At 44.2% G+C, this 14,545-nt stretch overlaps 3 protein-coding genes across 5 annotated transcripts; 2 read left to right on the top strand and 1 right to left on the bottom strand.

Moving 5' to 3' along the window:
- The first annotated feature begins 1,781 nt into the window (after positions 1-1,781).
- Positions 1,782-3,156, top strand: LOC115371576 (cation channel sperm-associated protein 3-like). Its single transcript, XM_030069029.1, has 2 exons — positions 1,782-2,777; positions 2,995-3,156. Exons 1-2 carry the CDS (start codon positions 1,782-1,784, stop codon positions 3,154-3,156), a joined length of 1,158 nt encoding a protein of 385 aa, XP_029924889.1.
- Positions 3,157-3,758: 602 nt separating this feature from the next.
- Positions 3,759-6,787, bottom strand: LOC115371575 (uncharacterized). The gene is made up of 10 exons (XM_030069028.1): positions 6,707-6,787; positions 6,486-6,589; positions 6,128-6,394; positions 5,898-5,991; positions 5,711-5,778; positions 5,491-5,597; positions 5,153-5,243; positions 4,897-5,031; positions 4,231-4,362; positions 3,759-3,767 (listed from the first exon to the last, which is right to left on the bottom strand). Exons 3-10 carry the CDS (start codon positions 6,392-6,394, stop codon positions 3,759-3,761), a joined length of 903 nt encoding a protein of 300 aa, XP_029924888.1. The 5' UTR covers positions 6,486-6,589; positions 6,707-6,787.
- On the top strand, positions 6,317-12,824 carry LOC115370928 (microfibrillar-associated protein 3-like). 3 transcript variants are annotated; one of them, XM_030068005.1, is made up of 4 exons: positions 6,317-6,367; positions 7,417-7,558; positions 8,319-8,594; positions 10,398-12,824. In XM_030068005.1, the coding sequence occupies exons 3-4, from the start codon at positions 8,366-8,368 to the stop codon at positions 11,156-11,158; spliced, it is 990 nt and encodes a 329-aa protein (XP_029923865.1). In that variant the 5' UTR covers positions 6,317-6,367; positions 7,417-7,558; positions 8,319-8,365; the 3' UTR covers positions 11,159-12,824. The 3 variants fall into 3 exon arrangements, with proteins under 3 accessions (XP_029923865.1, XP_029923864.1, XP_029923866.1); XM_030068004.1 differs by lacking the exon at positions 6,317-6,367 and having other exon boundaries at positions 7,545-7,715; XM_030068006.1 differs by lacking the exons at positions 6,317-6,367; positions 7,417-7,558 and adding an exon at positions 7,596-7,613.
- The last annotated feature ends 1,721 nt before the right edge of the window (positions 12,825-14,545 follow it).

The raw sequence follows: 14,545 nt of genomic DNA, 5'->3' as shown, positions 1-14,545 counted from the left end.
GATTATTGATTGTGCAATGCCGCGATTCGCAGCTAATCGCGCTGCGTGCATTAAACTATTTTGCGGAAGCAGGAGGACGGCATGCTTTACATCGTATCCACGCTCGCGCGCTGCGTGCATGACCGTGCATATGCTCGTACATGAGGGCCCGTACCGTACTGGAGCACACCCCCTCCAACTGTGCCAGAGTCATTTTAAGTTGATTTAATTAAACAGTCACACGTTACTTTGGTGGTCCGTGGATTCATTTTTATCATGTGGATTAAGTTTGCAAGTCCATATAATTGCTCGGGGAATCTGTTGTGGAAATGCAATTAACCTGATCCATCAGGGTGTTTTATGTAACTATCCTACATTAAGATATTAATGGTATCACCCGTGTGCAACGAACTATCTCTTAATAATAATCCTATGTCTGTTCTGTTGTAGGCTATTAATGCAACGCCCAGCAGTTATACAGCGTTAGTAAGAGGTGTAGGCAAATAATTCAATGTGCTCCATGAAATCTCACTCCAAGTTTTTTTTGTTTGTTTTTTTTGAAAAGTTGGCAGCTCTGATAAGCTACCAAAGTAACTTGGGCCATTTTATGCTGTGTGTACGTTTCATCCGTTGTTTATAAAACGGATGCTTCCCATCCTTAAATGTGTTTGGCTGAGCCGCGTTCCATGCCGTTGTAAAATCAGTGTAACCCACTGGCAGACCGCACCACAAAATATCCCTGCGCCACTGTAAACAAACATCACGCGTTGTGCCTTCTGGAAGGTTCTCCTCTCTCCACAGAGGAACTCTGGAGTTCTGACAGAGTGACCATCAGGGTCTTGGTCACCTCCCTGACCAAGGCCCTTCTCCCCCGATCGCTCGGTTTAGATGGCCGGTCAGCTCTAGGAAGAGTTCTGGTGGTTCCCAACTCCTTCCACTTATGGATGATGGAGGCCACTGTGCTCATTGGGACCTTCCAAGCAGCAGACATTTTTCTGTACCTTTGCCCTGATTTGTGCCTAGAGACAATCCCGTCTCGGAGGTCTACAGACAATTCCTTTGACTTGATGCTTGGTTTGTGCTCTGACATGCACTGTCAGCTGTGGGACCTTATATAGACAGGTGTGTGCCTTTCCAAATCATGTCCAATCAACTGAATTGACCACAGGTGGACTCCAATTAAGCTGCAGAAACATCTCAAGGATGATCAGTGAAAACAGGATGCACCTGAGCTCATTTTTGAGCTTCATGGCAAAGACTGTGAATATTTATGTACATGTGATTTCTTAGTTTTTCATTTTTAATAAATTTACAAAAATCTCCAAAAAAAAAAAAAAAAAAACTTTTTTCACGTTGTCATTATTTGGTGTTGTGTGTACAATTTTGAGGAAAAAATGAATTTAACATAACAAAATGTGGAAAAAGTGAAGTGCTGTGAATACTTTCTGGATGCACTGGAGCTTGTAGTTTTAAAAAAGGAGATCTGCAGTCTGCTGTTGTTTTAATTTAATATGTTATTGTTACTATTATTATTTATTATTATTATTATTTGGGCATTTATGCACAAATTTGTAAAATGCCAGTCAAAGGCACTTGTATGGTAACACTGATAATTACTTTTGTGTGATCATCAACATGTCAAGTGTTCAGCAGATTCCATTTCCATGGTTTTGACCCCAAAACGTTTATTTTCAAACGTGTTTGGAGCAGAACTTTCAAAAGTAAGCACACACAACCTGTCCAGCACACAGCTGTGGCCTCACACTCTGCCCAGATCAAGACACAGAAACCTGGACTGAAAAATGGAGCAAAACACAGAAGAAGTGAGGAACGAGAGGAAAGCTCCGTGTGTGGCTGAGCAGGAGGGAAGCCGGACGGCACAGCAGCCAGACCGCGAGCGAGGCGACGCCGGGAGGGGACCGGCAGAGAGCGAGCAGCACCGGAGGAGAGCCGGCGGTCTGATCGTCAGGATCCACGACTCCCCCTGGTTCCGCATCTTCATCATGGCGGCCATCGTCCTCGACGCTGCGGTTCGCGCCACGCATTCCTACAAGTTTCTGCGTGAATATCTGCACGAGCTCTTCGTGTTTGAGAGCGTCTTGCTCACCGGGATTTACACCTTGGAGTTCCTGATCAAAGTGTGGGCTGAAGGCTTCCGCTATCTGAAGAGTAAGTCCGGCGTGTTTGACGCTCTGGTCCTGGGTGCCGTCTACCTGTCTGCGTTCAGACCAGATGAAGCGTTTCCTCTGACCGTGGAGCTGCGAGCCGCGCGCCTCCTCAAGATCATCTCCTTCATCCCGGCGCTCCGGGACGTGGCCGAGTGTTTGTTCCTCGTCATGAGGAAATCACTCTATGCCTTCTTCCTGCTGCTGCTGTTCGCCTTCTTCGCTGGCGTCTGTGGATTTTACTTTTTCGGCGGCCCAGACAGTCCGGATCCTCTGCACTGGGAAGACAAGTCCAACTCTTTCCTCTCCGCCGTGGTGCTTGTGACCTTGGACGGCTGGACCGACATCCAGGACGTGCTGGACAACGCGGGGCTGAAATCGAGCCGCATCTTCACCGTCCTCTGCATCGTGCTCGGCTACTTCATCCTGTACAATTCTTGCATTGCGGAGATGAGCGCGTACATGACGGACATCACGACAAAGCGAGAGGCGACTCGGAGGAAGATGGAGGAGGAGGCCCGGGCTCTGAAGAGGCGAGCCAGGAGGCCAGAGGGCGAGGAAGAAATCCGTCAGGTCAGAGGCGATTTCCAAAGCCTGAAGGAGCAGTTTAAAACCCGTCCTCGGAGCAAAAAGGTGAGAGTATCTTCATATCAAAACTGAACTGCTATTTTTATTATTTTTTTCCCTGTCCCATCCCAATTATGTGAGCAGTGAAATATTATTATGATTATTATTATTATTTGTAATAATTCCAACACTGACACAGACATGTACATCACGCTGTAGAGCAAGTTGTGCTTTTCTGTTAGAAGATTGCTCTTTGTCTTGTGTGTCATTTGCACACACACAGAAGGTGAGAGAGGAGCCGTGCTCCAGCGTCAACTTTGCCAAGCTCTACCTCAGCGCCCAGCGACGCCTGGACCACAAAACGCAGGAGATGAGCACGTGTTATGACGAGATGGCAGAGGTGCTGCACGAGCTGAAGGAGGACCAGCAGCTGCACGAGCCGTGAGCACGACACCACGGATATTCTGCAGAGAGACTGAATCACACACACAATCACACACTGTCAATAAAAATGTTCTGATTCTTGATTTCCTTGTTGACAGACAACTTTTTCATTGGGAAAAGGGTCCTAAAAAAAAAAACCCAAATAACAAAGTTTGTGTTTCCCTAAAGTTCTGGGGAGGAAACGAGAGATATCCCAAAGAAATGATGCTTGTTTTTACTTGAAGCTGTAGAAAAAATCCAGGAATGAAGAAATGAGTAAAGGTTGAAGCGTGTTCAGAAACCTGAAAAGTTCATCCTTATTGAATGGATCTTTGTGGATAATAGAAAAATTAAATGAATAACTCATAAATAAATATAAGGTATATACATGTGTGTCCATGTGTATGGACAGACTTTCTACAGCCCACCTGGCCTACAGTTCAAAAGATCGAAATGCAGAATGTGTGTTTTCCTTTGGTCGTCTGTAGCTGTCAGTGTGTGTTCTGCGCTCGCTGTGTGACATCAGAAGGTGAGCTTTGAAATCAGACCAGTCGGAGACGTGTTCTCAGTTTGAAGGCAAAGTCTTGTTTTGGCCTGAATTGTTTTCGCTTTCCTTCTTTTAATTCAGTAGAGCTGTAATGAAATGACACGTACACAGAATGGAATTGTTGGTTACAATGTGTTTTTAACTGGAAATATTTCAACTTTTTTTATCGAATAATAAATGAACCGAATAATGAATTAAATGAATATGAATTGACAATGCAATTAGGTCGTGCTGCTGTTCACTGAGCTGAAGCCTCGTCACAGGACGAGTTACAACAGAAACCAAACATTCCCAAAATAAAGCACATGTTGCTTCTAATGTGCACCGATAATGTAAATCACTTGAGTGAAAAACAAGACACAGCACTGCCTCCTGATGGCTTTAGCATCAGCTCACAACCACTTAGCCTAAGTGCTAACATAATACACAGTGGCCCAGCCTAATGCTAACAAACAGCCCATCTGATTGGTGATAATTAGCAACACACACGTTTTAAACACAGCAACTTAACAGTTGGGCTCTGACAAAGGCCAAATAATCAAGTCCCACCAACACAGGCAATAAGCATGAAAGGAGGCCTTCCAGGCGGATGTTGGCCCAGATTTCCCCGCGGAGAGGAGAGCCGCTCACGTCGGTGCAGCACGCCACAAACAGGAAGCGGCCAAAGGGCAGGAAACTGTGCTGGGTGAGTATATAAAGGAGAAACCATAGGGGGCGCTGTTTAGCGACTACTGTTTGAAGAGCTTGTCAGTCTGCTAAATTGTCTCTATTGGCACTACTAGATCTTTTCTGTTCAATGACTGGATTAATGATGTTATTCAGGTAGCATGAGCTTGTCACTGTACCATTCACAAAGTGGAGGGCAGTTCTGTAGTGACGTGTCGTCTTGGTCTCATGATGTCAACATGTGAACAGCATCTTGACATCTTGTCGCTTTCCTCCTCTGCGCCTTGTTGCAACACCTTTTGGCGGACGCCTCACACAAGAAGACTAAAAGAAGGAAAGCAAACCTTGTTAAAGGCGCCTTAAATTCAATATGACCCACTCATCACATCAACCATTCACACACACTCACTGAAGAAGGGGAAACATTAGAGAGATGGGGCAACCCCTTGTAAGATTTTATAGGTTAACAGATGCACTTTAAAGTCATCTCTAATATGGATTCCAATTTTCTTCTTACAATCATATACTTATAACTCTCAGGCAGTTTACCTGGCCAGCTGGTGGAATGGCAGTGCCCTCACAGCCTGAAGAAGGAGAAACCTTCTCCATGGCATCCAATATGTCGCCGATGAACCACACGGGGTTGGACGGGAGGGCAGACTCTTGCACCGGAGATCCTCGGGCCTTAAAAACCACAACAACAAAAAACTTAGTTACTGTTTTTCTAAAACCACAAAAATGAATACATAAAACCAGAAAAAAATGCACACAAAATTCCAGCAAATTACTCAGAGAAACACATTACCTTGACCTCCTGTCTGACAGCGGTCCACTCCAGTGGGTCGCGGTGACGGGGCGCGGGGCTGTGTCCCGTCACGACCAGCACGGGGGAGACCCTGGCACGAGGCCATGTCCGGGGGGGCACCGTAGGCCAGGGGTGTCAAACTGGTGCCATGGAGGGCCGAGAGGCTGCAGGTTTTCATTCCAACCGAAAACTCCACCAGGTGATTTCACTGATTAGTTCCTTCTCTCTGCTTGGAGGTGGAGTGATCAGTGAAATCACCTGGTGGAGTTTTCGGTTGGAATGAAAACCTGCAACCTCTCGGCCCTCCATGGCACCAGTTTGACACCCCTGCCGTAGGCGAAGGAGGAGGAGGAGGAGGAGGAGGAGGAGGGGCCAGCTGGCGGACAGCGGCATCCCACAGGACCTGGACCAAGATCGGCGTTCCATCGCTGTCGCTGAGGTGCACCTGGAAAACAGTCAAACGCACATCAAACACAATGCAGTCAAGTTGTGTATTGAAAATAGCAACTTTCAACTCCTCAAGTGTCTTGTCACAACAACAAAGTATGCTGTACTTACACCATCATGGCTCCACAGCTCCAACCAATCCAGAGGGAGGTGCTCTGCCACAGACACGTACGGGAGACCTGCCGCAAAAGTGAGAAACATCCTACATTTTGGTAATAATTACACGCATGTAAAACATATGAGGTTCCTTTCACGAGATGTCAGTTTAGTCGTGCAGATGACCAAAACTAAAACACACCCATGCGTGCTGCGACACGGTGGAACTCCTGGCCAAACAGCTCCTGCAAGCCCGACTCGATGTTCAGGCGTGGAGGGAAGTCCAGCACAAACACCTACACACACAAAAAACAGAATCACATTTATGTGTCTAAAATATGCACACAAGAAAACACACGCTTACACAGCCTCTAGTTGTGAAGGCACGACACAAAACAAACACTGACTGCAGCAACTGCAAATTAAACACACCTTGGGCCAGCGGCTGCAGACTGTCTCCAGGAGAGCACCAAAGTCCAGCGCCGCCTCTCCGATGTTCCTGCTGGCCGTGAGGTTGTTGCTGGGGGCCAGCACACACACCACGTCCGGGGTCCACGGGAGAACAGCATGCGACACCTCCTTCCTCAGCTTCCTTCTGTCTGGAACAGACAGAAAAGAAAAAGAGAGAGGTCCCTCTGGCATGGCGACGAACCCATCCACCATGGCACGCAGGTGGGAGTCTCCCACGACGAACACCATCTGCAACGACAGAGACACGGCTTTAGAACACAGACACCAACCGTGGCTTCTGACACCCAGCACTGTGTTTCTGAAAAAGAAAGACTAATACCTTCTGGTGCGGCTGCTGAGCTGGAGTGACCAACTTGAAGCTGCGCTGGGTCAGCTTGGAAGTTTGCCATCTGCGTACGCGATGGCGGTAACCGGTACCGCGCCCTGTGTGGTTCACACAAACAAAAAATAACATTAAGGCTGATGACACCATTTTTTTACATCTTCACATTACATTTACACTGTGTCAATTAAACATAAAAAAATCTGTCCGTTACTTACGAGCAACAAACTCGGGGACAGGCGGCTGGTGGCTGCGCCATCCTCCGCGTCTATGTGTGTGTGTGTGTGTGTGTGTGTGTGTGTGTGTATGTGCTTGTGTGGAAAAGAATTAAAAATATGTGTGTGGATTATCAATTAGTTATGTGTGTTGTTTTAAATGGAATCAATGTATCTGTGTAAACTTGTTGTAGTGCAGGTAAATAGCAGGTTCAAGGCAGGTAGCTTGCAGGTCGATCACAGGTAGATCGTGTCTGAAAGCAGCCAAAAAAGAGCATCTCTCACAGCCAACGGAGATGAATATCTGTAAATTAAATAATACATTTTGTTTGATTTAAACAACATTAATTGTCTAATTAAAAAAACAAACCTATTGAAGTGAACAGAACTTTACTCAAAACATCCTGTATCCACTTAGCTGTAGCTAATTTTTAGGTTTTAATTTTAAAAAAAGGTCTTTCTCTATACAACGTGGTTAGGACACAAACTGGCATCCATGTTATGGTGTTCAAGTAATAGAAAGAGGTGTCAATTAACCGCAAAGAAACGTTTTGCCAAGCAAACCATCACAGCATTTGTTTAAATGAAATTCGTTAAAATAGTTTAACACGGTAAACGTTGTTTCCTCTTTCTTACTTTTGTTGTTGTTCTTGTTGTTGTTGTTGTTGTTGTCTGTCTGTCTGTCTGTCTGTCTGTCTGTGTATTTCCGTCAGTGTAGGCAAGGACTAGAATGCAACACCCCCGAGGGGCACCTGAACTGTCTGACGTTCCCACAGCACGTCAACGCCTCCTTGTTGACAGGTAGCGTCAAACCATCCCGGAAGCGGCCTGCCACTTTCGCTTCGACCCGTGTTTGTGAGTGAAACTACACTATCTACATGCCGCTACAAGTCCTAATATATAATATACAGTTAAGTCCGCTGTGAGAACGTGTGCTGTACCAGTTGGTAACAGTGTGTAATCTTTCTCTTTTCTGGGACTTGTGTTATTGTGGTCAAAGTGGGAACAACAGGTGGGATACTGTCTGTCTTAGCTCAGTGTACTAGCTGATCGGTGTATTGGTGATTTTGTTACTTTTGCTGGTTCTGTTTCTTTTGTTCTTTATTTTTTCTTGTCTGGGCATGGTCTTTGGCATTATCCATATCTTACATGTCCAAAGACTTGTCCAAAGAAATGTCTTTTGTGGCCAACAATTACCTACACTGTCTACCTACACTGATAATATGAATGAAAACTCTCTGTAACATTCCTAAAGGGGCTTGTTATCCTACAACATGGTTCTCAATACTGAGCTTATAATAGCCTTATGGTACTTAATGGTGTTGTTTTTATCCTGTCACAGTATACCCATAGGGACTCATCATTTTGCTCAGATGACTGTATAGTATCCTTGTAAAATATATTACTGGACTGCGTGATGTTGTTGATTCTGCTTTCATACAAATTCAGCCTTTCAATTAAACATTTTTGTAAATATGGCAGCGATTACCAACCAGCTGTTTTTACCTATAATTCCTGGGTGTGATGTTCATAATCACTCTCCCTTGCTAAAGTTTTTGTCTTGTTTCCTGTCCTGTAACTGTTTGCCCCTCCCTGTCCTGCTCCTGTTCTACAGGTTCTTGTGGTCTAGATGTGTGAGCTGAGACTGTAACTCTTCCTGACATGCAACCTGAGAAAAACCTGCCGACAGGCCTGCTGCTCGCAGTTTTCCTGCTCTCGGGGAAAACAGGGAAGCAGGTTGCAGCAGATGGAGCTGTGTCCAGGGTGCCCACCGTCAGGGAGATGGTGGTGAAGGAGGGCTCCAGCACGCTGCTCGAGTGCAATGTGACTGGAGCCCGTGATGACATCCAGTGGTTCAACTCTAAAGGAGCCCTTCTGGATGAGGACGCAGGTGAGAGGAAATGAGCAGTGATGAATTCACAGACCCATGTTTCAACACAGCAGTGCCAGTGAACTTGGCCTGCAACTAATTATTATTTTCATCGCTGGATTAATTGATTAATCAACAATCACTTAGTCTATTAAGTGTCTAAAGGAATGACAAATGGTCATGGGAAATTAGCAGATCCCAAAGCGATGTCCTCAGATTACTTCCTCAGTCTAACCAGCAGCCACAGAGACGCGTAGAATTAATTTTCTAATATGAATGCGGGGGCAGATCAAAGGACCATGCAGCCCTGGGGCACAAACTTCATGTGGGCCCCCATCCAGCATGCTCATGCTGGCTCTGTATATTTGTCACGAACTGAAACTGATTCCCTAAAAGCCTGGAAAATGAGGAGACTCTATTTGCGTCCCCTCTTGCTACAGTGCATGGAAAAAAAAAAAAAATTAAACTTCATGACGGAGCAGACCTTTATTAATTTGGCTAAAATCTTAAAATGATTTCTAACTGGCCACTATATTGTCTGTGCACATGCATGCAAATACTGTACTCTCACTGCATTATAAATAAAATAATGCTCGCTGCTCGGTGCTGAACACAAGACGAAACAAGAAGAGTTTAGAACAGTTGTAGAACAGTCCAACTAAATCTGAATAACTTAGATGTCTGCATCTGTTATGAAACAATTCTTTGATATTTGCCTTTATTTATCCTATTTGGTGTCTAGCTCTTCATTTTATAGTAGCAGTAACACATACACTACTCACAAAAAGTTAGGGATATTTGGCTTTTGGGTGAAATTTATGGAAAATGTAAAAAGTTCACGCTACAGTGATATTATATCATGAAAGTAGGGCATTTAAGTAGAAGCATACACTGGTGATTTCCTCATCTCAAACAATTTCTTGAAACAAAAGCCAACAACAGTGGTGGATATACCACAACAAAAAATGTCAGTGTCAATAACTTGTCATGTGCCCTTGAGCATCAATTACAGCTTGACCACGACGTCTCATGCTGTTCACAAGTCGACTTATTGTCTGCTGAGGCATGGCATCCCACTCTTCTTGAAGGGCGGCCCTCAGGACATTGAGGTTCTGGGGTACAGAGCTCCGAGCCTCTACACGGCGACTCAGCTGATCCCATAGGTTTTCTATGGGATTCAGGTCTGAGAAAGTGCAGGCCACTCCATCTGAGGTACCCCAGTCTCCAGCAGCCGTTCCCTAATGATACGACCTCGATGAGCTGGAGCATCAAACACCTGATGTGAATTTTGCCGTTAAACTCCTTGTTTACAGAAGTTTACAGAAGGTCACATTAAGTTCACCTGTAAAGGTTAGAATGCATTTTAGGTTCATCCTGAAATTTCACCCGAAAGCCGAATATCCCTAACTTTTTGTGAGTAGTGTAGATATATCCCACATACTGAGAAAAAGCCCCAAATTTGAAAGAAATTGAAGAGACAATGAAACTAGTTCATCATGAAGAAGATTTGTCTGGGCCTGTATATTGTTTAATGAGTGGACTCTGAATTTAAGATTCATACATAACCAAAATAAGCAGACAATAATCGGGGCCTCTGGTGGTCTGGGGCCCTGAGGCCTGTTCCCCATGTGCCCAGTCAGTAATCCTGCCCAGTTTGAAGGGAGAACAGGAAGCTTCAGCCCATATTGTGTATCACATGGTGAGTTTTGCACCATTTAAAAGTTTAAAAGTTGTGTTTCCAGATTTTCCCAAAAGTCTCAAATGTTTGTGACACTGGAGCGGAGCAGACTCCTTCACTGTTTGTTTCGTGTTATTCGAATGCAGGTGGGAAGTGGAAGATTGAGGAGAAGGGAGTCCTGAACATCACCGTGGTCTCCTTCGAAGACCGCGGCCGCTACACCTGCGTGGCCTCCGGCACGGCTGGGAGCGCCAACTACACCGTCAACCTGCGCGTGGCCCACACCGACAGCGGCCTGGGCCTGTACTACGTCATCGTCTGCCTGGTGGCCTTCACCATCACCATGATCCTCAACGTGGCTCGCCTCTGCATGGTCAGCAGCCACCTGAAGAAGACCGAGCAGGCCATCAATGAGTTCTTCTGCACCGAGGGTGCCGAGAAGCTGCAGAAGGCCTTCGAGATCGCCAAGCGAATTCCCATCGTCACCTCGGCCAAGACGCTGGAGCTGGCCAAAGTCACGCAGTTTAAGACCATGGAGTTTGCCCGGCACATGGAGGAGCTGGCGAGGAGCGTGCCACTGCCGCCGCTCATCCTCAACTGCCGCACCTTTGTGGAGGAGATTGTGGAGACGGGGTGTGACCCGGTGGATCCGGTCAGGGTGGAAGCTCCCGGGCAGAGGCAGGCGATAGGTCCGCCGTGCTCGGAGCAAAAGCCAGAAACAGGCGATGAGGCATGTGAGGCGCTGCTGTCAAGTCAAGGTGTTGATGCTGCAGGCGGCCGAGACATCAAAGTGTCAGTCCACCTGATTTCTGAATCTGCAAGCAAGGAGACGCGAGAGGAGAGGGGCGCCGGTGGGGCCGAGGTGCTTCGGCCAGGCTCACATGGGAGTGAGGTGCATGAACGTTAGACCACAGCCTGACCACAAAATCACATGAAGAGAACAATGCATTTTCGGAATCGTTTATACAAAGTGTCTGTCCACTACAAGAAGACGATACAGTCCCAAAAATTAAGAAACTGGTAATTTGTTGTATCATTCTGGCACTGAGCACAGCCAAAAAAAAGTTCTCCATTCTTCTTTTGACATGAAGTGCACAGTCTAGTTTATTTACCCGGCACTCAGGGATGTTTGATTGACGCTGCTTGCAAAGTGAAAAACAGGGTACCTCCTCCCAGTAAGTGCATGACTTTTCCTCATTTCATTGTAAATTCCGAGACAAGTCTTTTCATCCCAGCGCCGCGTCGCATTTTGCTCCGTTTCCTGTCAATCAGCTGACAGTCACAGGGAGAAATGGACGTCTCCTCCAGGAAATAGTCCCGCAGAACGCATGTGGTCTCACATGCCACTTTAACTGTTTTTCTACTATCTATGTCTTTTTATTACAGTGTCTCTCCTAGCTGGGGCAATAGTTGTTTTCAGACTTTGACACCATCATTTTTGTATCTAAAACATGAACGACAAAAATTAGTGATGCGTCACTTGTAAAGTGTCTCCAATATTTAATCAGCAGATTCGCAATTGTCCCATTGTAAACAAAAATGGTTGCAATGCTACTTTTGCCTTTTGCAAGCAGTGGAGACAGGGGAACCTACATCATATTGTGTTTCCTGTGTCTGAGTGTCCATTAATTACACTCAAAAATATCTAGACTATTTGCTGGGTGCATAACTGGAAGTGAATGGGCATTCATATCATGTGTTTTTATTGTTGCTGTTATTGTATATGGGGCTTTATGTGGAATTTTTCTTTACCACTTGACAGAAATATCCATGGTAATACTTGTTTGATTTACACTGTGTCAAGTAGCTGGTAAAGGTGCGCTAGTCTGATGAAAAATGTTCTCAAGATTAATAGTGCATCACTTGGCCAGTCAGTGATTTGCTGTTTTGTGCAAAAGTTCACAAACAGATATCTGAGCCAGATGCTTTATACCGTCTGGATAAAACATGATGCACACAGGAACTTTGTATGTATGTGTAAGGAAATGTGTGTCAAGTGAAGGATTCATAATAATGCAAATGAAATGCTTGAAACTGTGAACTGAGTGTGGATTTGGATCTCTTTGAGTTACCGCGGGGTATAGCCTAACACGTCTGTATCTTGCTACTTGAACATGAATTGCTATGCTTATTTTAGAATGAAGTTGTTTGGGCGCTCCTATGATGGGGCCGTAATTCTAATTCTCAGGGAAAGGAAGCTTTTCGAGACAAAAACAATCGTAAATTTCACAGAAAGACCCAAAAATTTGCCAACATTTGGGTGCTGGTGACATGCAAGTCAGCACTCAGCATTATTACACCAAACAGCCCTCTACTTTGTGTACAGGTGCTATGTAATGTATATAGGCTTGTGTGCTTACATATGGGTGCACTCTGTATGGATATTTTTCATGCAGTCATGTTGCAGGGTTTCTTGTATTCATGTACCTGTGTGTATGTGAGGTGATGTGCATATTGGTGGAATCACATTTCCTTGTTAAAGGACAATAAACAATGTATCTGTCCACTGATTGAGCACCATTATTATCATTCATGAAAACTAACAAAATAACAAACATTCTCGTTAACTGACAAAAGTAAAAGGCTACAAAAAATCACTAACTATCTGAAACTAATAAAAATAAGCTAAAATTACAGAGAATATGTCTGGAGTTTTTGTTTTTAGATGACTGGCCTAAAGATGTACAGATCTTGCCCAACAAATACCCCATACTACTACTACTACTACTAAAAAAAAAAAAAAAAAAAAAGACTAAAACTAACACTGAAACTAATAGTCCTCAGTCTGTGCAGATTTATTTTTTTACTTTATTTTTTATTTATTTATTTATTTTATTTTATTCAATTTATAAAGGACAGTGTGCGCGTTCATTAGCTATTCAAAGGAATAAAAAGATGAGAGCACCAGATTTAGCAAGAAAGCTAATTTCCATCTGTAGTCCTTACAAATAACATTAAAACAATCAACACAGTAAAACAAACATTACAATGATCAACACAGTAAAACAAACATTAAAACGATTAACACAGTAAAACAAACATTAAAACAAACAGACCTGCACCTATCACATACCAATACACACAACATAAGCACTACAAGCAGGCACATGTGTGTTCTGTATGTATTTAAATCTGTGTGACACTCTTATGTAGTCTTTTCAACTGGAATTAAAACATTTTCCGATAAGTAGAGCTTTGTTTGAGTCCAGATGAATATTATTCAAATTCAATGGACACTGACTAAAAGCTGTGTATTAGAAACTGTAACAGTGCTAGTGTTCCACTGGGTGGCGCTGTTGGTTTAAACATCAGCCAGTTGCTTTGCCCACCGTGACAGACTATACTTGTGTTTCTGAAGGGTCGGTTTGCCCACCCTCTGCCACAGACGGCAGCACAGGTTTACTGCAGAGTCGATGTGTCAACCTGCTGGCTCCACATTTAGCGTATCTATATATTTTTTTATTGTGTTTTTTTCCTGTGATGTCACCTCCTGTCGTGCTCTATGGGTGGTGACATCACCCTACTTTTCACCAACAGAGGTCAGGCTTCACAGAGATTTGGGTTTGGGCTTTAATTACTCTTCATTGAGTGAATCCCTAGATAACACTGAACTTCTTAATTCCTTTTGGTTATATTGCAGATTAACTTCAAGTGGCTTTATGTTAGTCCAACCTACATAAAGCTCAAATAAATATTTTAAAAAGGCAATCAGTGATGTGACAGTTATTACACGGCCAGTCTGCCATTTGTTGCCCACATACTGCAAAAAATCTCATCTTAACAAGTCATTTAGTCATATCTTTAGTGTTACAACTTGTTACTTGCGGGCTGATCTGCCTTATTCTGCCTCGATTCAACATATTTATGCTTGTTCCCAGAAAAAAAAAAAAAAAAAAAAAAGTTCCAGGAACAAGTGAAACTGCTTTGGAAACATGGTTATTTCAGCCTACTGAGCAAGATTTGAACAGTGAATTGGACACTACTTGTTAAATCATGATTTTTTTTTTTTTTTTCAGTGTACAGTGCCAACTGATGCATTAACTTGCATTATTATATGGCTGTGTTCATGTCTTTACTCTGATTGGTCGGCGAAGGCGCACACAGTCTCCTGTTTGGTTATTTCTGAACACAGGACTGTATTCCCTTGCAAATGAATGCACTTTTGAAGCCTTGTCGTTTACATCTATACTGTAGGTCTTGTGTATTGCACAGGATAATGGGGCTTCTTTGCCTCCGCAGCAGTCATTATGTTCTGATGGAGGAACTACTCATCATGGCTTATCCTTTATGTTTG

This window comes from Myripristis murdjan, chromosome 14 (genome assembly GCF_902150065.1).
Source record: "Myripristis murdjan chromosome 14, fMyrMur1.1, whole genome shotgun sequence".
Lineage (NCBI taxonomy): Eukaryota > Metazoa > Chordata > Actinopteri > Holocentriformes > Holocentridae > Myripristis > Myripristis murdjan.
This window is presented reverse-complemented; position numbering and strand designations above follow the sequence as displayed.

Excerpts from the sequence above, each read along its gene's own strand:
- LOC115371576 (XM_030069029.1), top strand. The coding sequence starts at position 1,782 with ATGGAGCAAAACACAGAAGAAGTGAGGAACGAGAGGAAAGCTCCGTGT. Across the intron at positions 2,778-2,994 it reads CCCGTCCTCGGAGCAAAAAG|AAGGTGAGAGAGGAGCCGTG; the intron begins GTGAGAGTATCT and ends GCACACACACAG.
- LOC115371575 (XM_030069028.1), bottom strand. The coding sequence starts at position 6,394 with ATGGTGTTCGTCGTGGGAGACTCCCACCTGCGTGCCATGGTGGATGGG. Across the intron at positions 5,598-5,710 it reads AGCTGTGGAGCCATGATGGT|GTGCACCTCAGCGACAGCGA; the intron begins GTAAGTACAGCA and ends ACTGTTTTCCAG. Across the intron at positions 5,032-5,152 it reads CTGTCAGACAGGAGGTCAAG|GCCCGAGGATCTCCGGTGCA; the intron begins GTAATGTGTTTC and ends GTGGTTTTTAAG.
- LOC115370928 (XM_030068005.1), top strand. The coding sequence starts at position 8,366 with ATGCAACCTGAGAAAAACCTGCCGACAGGCCTGCTGCTCGCAGTTTTC. Across the intron at positions 8,595-10,397 it reads CCTTCTGGATGAGGACGCAG|GTGGGAAGTGGAAGATTGAG; the intron begins GTGAGAGGAAAT and ends ATTCGAATGCAG.